This window comes from Thamnophis sirtalis, unplaced genomic scaffold, assembly GCF_051295495.1.
Source record: "Thamnophis sirtalis isolate CommonGarterSnake01/CBP01778 unplaced genomic scaffold, rThaSir2_p1.2 scaffold_2, whole genome shotgun sequence".
Classification (NCBI taxonomy): Eukaryota; Metazoa; Chordata; class Lepidosauria; order Squamata; family Natricidae; genus Thamnophis; species Thamnophis sirtalis.
In genome coordinates, this window is record NW_028261382.1 from 51806632 (window position 1) to 51814176 (window position 7545).

The 7545-nt window shown below is 49.1% G+C and overlaps 1 protein-coding gene across 1 annotated transcript in view; it reads right to left on the reverse strand.

Moving 5' to 3' along the window:
* CFAP251 (cilia and flagella associated protein 251) overlaps positions 1–5664 on the reverse strand; it is a 30434-nt gene extending 24770 nt beyond the window's left edge. Inside the window, 4 exon segments of the mRNA XM_087703472.1 lie at positions 1048–1157; positions 1937–2077; positions 2600–2885; positions 5447–5664. Of these exon segments, the coding sequence (XP_087559598.1) occupies positions 1048–1157; positions 1937–2077; positions 2600–2885; positions 5447–5664 (755 nt within the window).
* Positions 5665–7545: the final 1881 nt, after the last annotated feature.

Below are 7545 nucleotides of genomic sequence, written 5' to 3' on the forward strand. Positions count from 1 at the left end.
GCTGCAGTTGTGGCTGAGTGGAAGGGTCTCCATTTTGTGGGCGCCAACTTAAGCATCTGAACCGGGAGGAGAACCCAGTTGAGCTCTCTGACTAGGTCTGGAGACCTCCAGGTATTTGTGTAGCCCTCACGTAGCTGGACATGATTAGTTGAATACTGATGATGTAACTAGTTGGGTCTTGAAGAGTCTACAAGCCAACCGCCAAGATCAGAGAGCATCAAGGAGCCAACAGCCCACCTCCTCTTCCACCTTCCTCCCCCTCCCCCTCCTCCCCTCCCCTCCTCCTTCCTTCAGTCTTCAAACTCCTCTCTCTTCTACCACTGATGATATTACCTAGTTGGGTAATGAGACGTCTACAAGAAAACAACCAAGCTCAGAGAGCACCAAGAACTCTACAGTATAATCCCGAGATATAAATATTGTCTTCTGTTGGAACCATGAATTGAACTGCGTGGCCAAAAAGCCACGCATCGGGGAAGCTAGTTTTGGGGAGGCGGGGCTAACGTCACGACGGTACGACGTGCAATCTTGTCGCTCCAAAATTGCCGTCGATATCTCTGCTGCTGGACGGTCCTTTTGGACCTAAACCATCCCGTAGAGACCTTGACAGCGAAGGGCACATCCTGTTGTATGTGGATGTTGAATAGGTGGAGCCTATTCTTTCATTCACTTTTAACAAGATAAACTGAGATGGATCTTGTTGGTTCTACAGTAGGGGTGCGTGTGTGTGACTCCAAACCTGGCAACTTTAAGACTTGTGGACTTCAACTCCCAGAATTCCTCATGGCGGCTGAGAAATTCTGGGAGCTGAAGACCGCAAGTCTTAAAATTTGCCAAGTTTGGAGACCCCTGTTGTACAGCAAGAAATAAGGTTTCTTTTTCAGTTTTTTTTTTAAAGTCTTTCTGAATTCCTGCTCTCATGGTCACTGCATTTGACCAACATTTTGTTGAGTGCTCCAAGAGACAACTCAGCTCAGAAGATCAAGAGGTACCATGGGCTGCTATCAAGAAAAGGAGAACCTCATCCCGCAGCCTCCCGAAACTTACGCTGAGTAGCTGTCCCAGAGGATCACCAGGCTGTCAGGACCTCGGTCGGCTGTGGCAATCCACCGCCGGTCATCGCTGACACAGATGCAGGAGATGCAGCTGGAATGTCCCTAAGAAACACGGGAGGTTTCAGAAGAAATAGACATCCTCATGGTTGAGGTGACCTAGGCTTCCTGATACAGTACAAACCACACGCTTAGTCCCAAAAACTCTCTATTTATTTCAACGGCTGTGATTTATTTTTATTCGCAGCCCGTAATGAGTCACAAATAGTTTGCAAAGAGTCCGACAGTAGTCTGCCAAAGTCTTTCAGGATAAGGCTGATAAGCACCCACCTTTATTGTCCTTGAACTGCTGCCAAAGACCTATTTTGGCAATTAGCTTTTCAAGGCCAAACAGAGCACAGAGTCAAAACAGAGCTTCAGAGTTTAAACCGACCAGTATGAACAAAGTTGCTTTCTCCAAAGGCTCACGTGCCTTTGCTCCTCCTTTATGGGAGGGGCCATTCACCTCCAAGCCTTACTCTCAAGTACTCCCTTTTGACTTAACTGTTCTTGCCTTCTGGCAGCTTTGTGCATGCGCGCACTGGGAACAGGCTCCCCCTGTTCCTCTGCCTTGCTGATGTCCGACTCTGGAGACTCCGGAGGCAGCACATAACTCCCAGATGGCCCTGGCCTCCTCTCTGCCTCCGATGCAGAGCCCTCGTCCGAGCCTTCCCCAGACTCCAGGACTGGCCCATGTTCCTCCCCAACCGCCTCACTGCCCGAATCTTCTGCCAGCTCCGGAGGCCACCGGCGGAACCACAACTTTTCCCATCTGCTCTTTCTCATGATTCTTAAGGCTCAGAAGAGGTGCGGGCTGCAGCACCACCTGGAGAACTCGGTCTTACCTGCAGGAGGCGCTGTTTATTGTTCAAGATGTCATGGATCACGGCGGTGTGAGCAGAGACATACAACAGCACCCGTTGATCTTCATCCAGAAGGTTGAAAACAGGCAGGCGGCTGTTGTAACCAAAGACCCATGACAAGCTCTAGAAGAAATGTCAAATTATTGTCCCAAATGTCAAATATTGTCCTTCGGCCATACTGGAGCACACACACTTCTTTCCCCCAGCCCCGGAAGGATCCAGCCCAGCTTCACTGATTACAGGTTTGAAAAGACAACGTGGCTCTGCCTGCAATCACTTGGGGAGGGAGAGCACTTCCCTCCAGCCTTTGCCCAAAGCCCCGCACCAGGAGGATGAAGTTTGAATTCCTCCCCTTTTTTAAACAGTTAAGCACTAAGCAGAGTCATCCATGGTGACTCTGGGAGCAACTAGCTCAGCCTGACCTCAGCTCTTGCCTTTTTCCTTTTCCTTTTCCTTTTCTTTTCATGATGACAGTGGTGAGACTCTGCCTCCCCTGCCTCCCCTGACTGCACGTCACCGATCCAGACTAGCCCAACCAGAAGGCCCACCCAACTAAAAATCCCAAGGGGGGGGTGGGTTGTACGGGAATCCAGATGTTGGAAGGCCTTCACGGCCATCTCTTCCCTGCCCTTCGCCCAGACTCACGAGAGGGTGATCGGAGAGCGGTTGAGTCTTCTCCTCAAACAGCATCCCTGGGAAGGCGGACAAGACCATGGAATCTTCCTCCTGGAACATGGTCGCACTGCTGACGCTGGTTTGGGTCCTGGACGTCTCGCTCTCTTTTTGGGAAGTCCCCATTCCTGTCTCTAGACTGGTCCCTTCACTATCGCTTGGAGGTTCTGGGCTTCTGAGGGACTTGGCACTCCCCAAGGCAAGAGTTGTTGTTGAACCTGCCCTGATGGTGGACCTCTTAATTTGGAGGACACCCGTTCTAAGCAGGTGCTTTTATCTGGTTCCTGCTCCACAGGTACAAGACTACCTTCTTCCTTTCTGGCCTCTGGGAGTTTTTCAGCGTTGGTTGGGCTTCTTCCACCATCATCCGTGGTGCCAGGATTCTGGTCATCTTTTCTGCCAGCTTCAAAGAGATTGTCTTCTACAGGAACCTCTGAGGATGGAGATGTTTCTTTGGACGGTATCTGCTCCCTGGGCTCCCCCTCTTCAGGTGTAGGAGTCCTGATTTCTTGTCCCTGAATAGCAAAATAGAATTTTTTTTTAATTAAAGTATTTTTATTAGTAAAAGAAAAATACAACAACCAATAACTGGTAAAAGACAATACAACATCCACTGTTTCACTTTACATTTGACTGTGTTTCAAGACGTTCCCATAATATCAAAATCCTTATAGGCATCAAAGGTTGGGTATCTTCTCCCCTCCCTCCCTCTTTCCTTGTTTCTTCTTTCCCACTCCCCTTCCTTCCCTCCCTCCCTTCTCTCCTTCCCTCCTTCCTTCCCTCCTTTCTTTTCCCTCCTTTCCTTCCCCTTCCCTTTCCTCTCTTCTTCCCCCCTCCTTCTCTCATATCTTCCCTCCCTCCTTTCCTCCTTCCCTCCTTCCATTCTTTTCTCTTGAGTTCCCTCCTTTTCTTCGTAAATAAGAAAGAATTTGTAGCCCAGCTTGGAAGTTACATCCCTGCTTTCTCCTACTTCGCCTGATTTTCAGTCTTTACTTGAATTATTCCGGTTTGTGCTTCCAAATGTATGATTCGGAGGTCCTTTTTGGGGCGAGTGGGACATCCCCAGCCTTGCTATGCAACAGGGCGAGGAGCCGACTGCCTCCAGGTCAAATTATTCCAAATATTATTGACTAAAGTTATTTTCATTCATAAGAATTGGTGTCCTGAAATAGTTAAATCAACAAATATTATTTACTAACTTAGCCACGCTGGCTGGGGAAATCCTGGGAGTTGAAGTTCACCCATCTTCAAGTGGCCAAGATGGAGAAACATGGTTTTAAGGAGATCCAGCACCATACGGTCAATGGCAAGAGACGTTGGGTTGATGACATGGTCAATGGCAGGTCAACAGTTGTCCACTTCCAGCATCTCTTGCCATGGGCCGTAGATGATGGAACTCCTCAAATCAGTATTTCTCAACCTTAAGCCACTTGAAGATGGGTGGACTTCAACTCCCAGAATTCCCAGCTTCTGTTGTGGCCCGCCAGTGGCCAGACAGTGAGGAGGTTACGGAGGAATACGGGCCAGTCCTGGAGATTGTGGAGGGTTAGATTAGATTAGATTAGATTTAATAAATTTATAGGCCGCCCAATCCCGAAGCACTCCGGGCGGCTTACAGAAAATAAACTTTAAAAAGTTAAAAACAAATGGAGGAAAACAGATTAAAAGAAAGCACACCCAGTCTAATCGGGGCTGGACCTCGGTCAAGAGGTCAACAGTCCCAGACCTGCCGGAATAGCCAGGTTTTGATAGCCTTTCGGAAGGCCATGAGAGTGGGCAGGGTCCGGATCTCTGGGGGTAGTTCATTCCACAGGGTCGGAGCGGCTACAGAGAAGGCCCTCCCCCGGTGAGCCGCCAGCCGACATTGTCTGGCTGACGGCAACTGAAGGAGGCCCACCCTGTGCGATCTTATCGGCCATTGGGAGGTATGTGGCAGAAGACGGTCTCGCAGATATCCGGGTCCTAAGCCATGTAGGGCTTTAAAGGTGATAACCAGCACCTTGAATCGTGTTCGGAGACCGATAGGAAGCCAGTGCAGCTCGCGGAGGATAGGTGTAATGTGGGTGTACCAAGGTACACCCAGTATCGCTCGCGCGGCTGCATTCTGGACTAATTGTAGTCTCCGAACACTTTTCAGGGGCAGCCCCATGTAGAGCGCATTACAGTAGTCAAGTCTTGAGGTGACGAGGGCGTGAGTGACCATTTGAAGTGCCTCCCGATCCAAATAGGGCCGCAACTGGTGCACCAGGCGAACCTGGGCAAAGGCCCCCCTGGTCACAGCCGACAGGTGATGTTCTAACGTCAGTTCAGACGAGGGCTCTGCATTGGAGGCAGAGATGGGGCCAAGGCTGTTCTGGCAGTTCTCATCTGCCTTCGGAGTTAGACGGCAGTGAGGCAGAGGAACAGCTGGAGCCTGTTCCCAGTGTGCGCATGCACAGAGCTTCCAGAAGAAAAGAACAGCTAAGAAATCAGGGTCGGCTTGGGAGTAAAGGCACAGGTGGAAGGTGATTGGCCCCTCCCATAGGAAATAAAAGAGGAGCGAAAGGGGAGGGGGCTTTTGCAGGAAACCATTCATTCTTTCGTTTCAGGAGTGTGAAGATCTGCCCGTGAATCTCAGAGACTCTGTGCCCAGAGTCTTTCCTTGCACAGCACCTCATTTGGGAAAATATTGACATGGCAGCTTTCCAAGCTAGATAAGGTCTGTGGTGATAAATACTCCTTTGAAAGGCTGTTTACCAGGCCTTTGCTGAATGTGAATGGGAGGAATTCACATTCGTTTCATAAAAGGGGTTTTGTCGGGACCAGGAATCTGCTTCATACTTTTTGGGGGAAAAGATCAGAACAGCTTCCTGGCCGGGCTTCTTACTTACACTTGAGGGTACCACAATCAGAGGACCGATTTTCGGCAAAGAAATACTACTTTCCACCATAGGTAAGTCTCTTTCTTCGGCTTCTTGGCTGTGGGGTTCGGCCTCCTCAGGAGGAGTTTCTAGAACCTCCAGGAGTTCCTTTGAGGATTTTGCTGAATCATCCTCCATTGTCTCCTGCAAATATTTGTAGAGAAAGTTGGAATGGCGTGAATTGGAAAATGACAGTTCCCTTCCCCCAAAGTCTGGGTTCATTCCAAATGGAGAGAAAATAGCCACGTTTGGGCTGAGAAACTTGCCCAGAATCCCCATAAAGGACCTCTAGGTTTCATCTTGAAGATGGCCGAGTTGCCAGCTTCATCTCTGAGTCCATGCCAGTCTCCAGGCATTCTCCAATCATGGCTTCCCCAAGGAGAATGACAGAGTTGGAAGGGACCTTGGAGGTCTTCCAGTCCAACTTCCTACTCAAGCAGGAGGACCGTCTACCATTTCAGACAAATGGTTCTCCAATACCTTCTTGAAAGCCTCCAGTGATGGGGAAGGGAGGGAGGAAGGGAGGAAAAGAGCATAACAGAATAACAAGAATTGGAAGGGACCTTGGAGGTCTTCCAGTCCAACTTCCTACTCAAGCAGGAGGACCCTCTACCATTTCAGACAAATGGTTCTCCAATATAGGTAGGTAGGTAGGTAGGTAGGTAGGTAGGTAGGTAGGTAGGTAGGTAGATAGATAGATAGATAGATAGATAGATAGATAGATAGATAGATAGATAGATAGATAGATAGATAGATAGAAAGAAAAGATGGACTGCAAGGCCATCCAACCGGTCAGTCCTAGAGGAGATCAATGGGGGTCCATGGGGATCGCGATGGGTCAGACACAACTTCGCAACAACAACAATATAGAAAAGATGAGATAGATAGATAGATAGATGGGTAGGTAGGTAGGTAGGTAGTTAGGTAGGTAGGTAGGTAGGTAGGTAGGTAGGTAGGTAGGTAGATAGATGATAGATAGATAGATAGATAGATAGATAGATAGATAGATAGATAGATAGATAGATAGATAGATAGATAGATAGATAAAGATGGACTGCAAGGCCATCCAACCGGTCAGTCCTGGAGGAAATCCACCTGGCTGCTCTTTAGAAGGCCAGATCCTGAAGAGGAAACTCCAAGACTTTGGCCACCTGATGAGAAGGAAGAAGGACTCCCTGGAGAAGAGCCTCATGCTGGGAACGATGGAGGGCAGAAGAAGAAGAAGAAGACGGCAGAGAAGGAGGTGGCTGGATGGAGCCACTGAAGCAGCCGGCGTGAGCTTCAATGGACTCCAGGGGATGGTGGAAGATAGAAAGGCCTGGAGGAACGTTGTCCATGGGGTCACGATGGGTTCGACACAACTTCGCAACTAACAACATTTTTTTTAAAAAAAAAGCAAGTTCCTTCAACCACCATTCAGAAGTAGGTCACCCTAGCTTCCCTCCAGGATGTTGTTCAGATTTCCATTCCCACCCACACCCCGAAATCTCCCAGTGGCCTCCTTTCCCAGGTCTCCCCTTTGTTGCAACGAAGCAAACTACTCTCACTCCACCGAAGTAAAACACAACCGACAAAACTACACAACCCACAGAGGTCTGTTTTTTTTTTGAGGAGGAGGAAAGAAACAAGTCCTTGCAGAAATCCTAAGCTGGAAATTCCACCCCAACCGTTGTGTTTCACACGCCCAGCGACAAACCAGCGATAGTTTCTTCTTTTTGTGGTTTAAGTCGATTCCCCAAACCATCGCTCCACTCTTCTAGAGGTTCAGCGTGGCTGACTTTCCCCCTTTCCCAAGGAACCTGTCCTCACCTGTCCGACCTCCCCAACTCACCTGCAAGGCTTCAAACTCCAACAGTGACTGTTTGCATCTCTCCCCCCCCTTCTGGTTGCCATAGGAACCACCCGCCGCCTGCAGACAACTCGAGTTTGAATTGCACGCTTGGCAAATGATGCAGAGTTTTGCTTCCCCAAATCTTCCAAAGATTCAAATCCGGGTGGGGGCAATCTGGCGAGATTTCC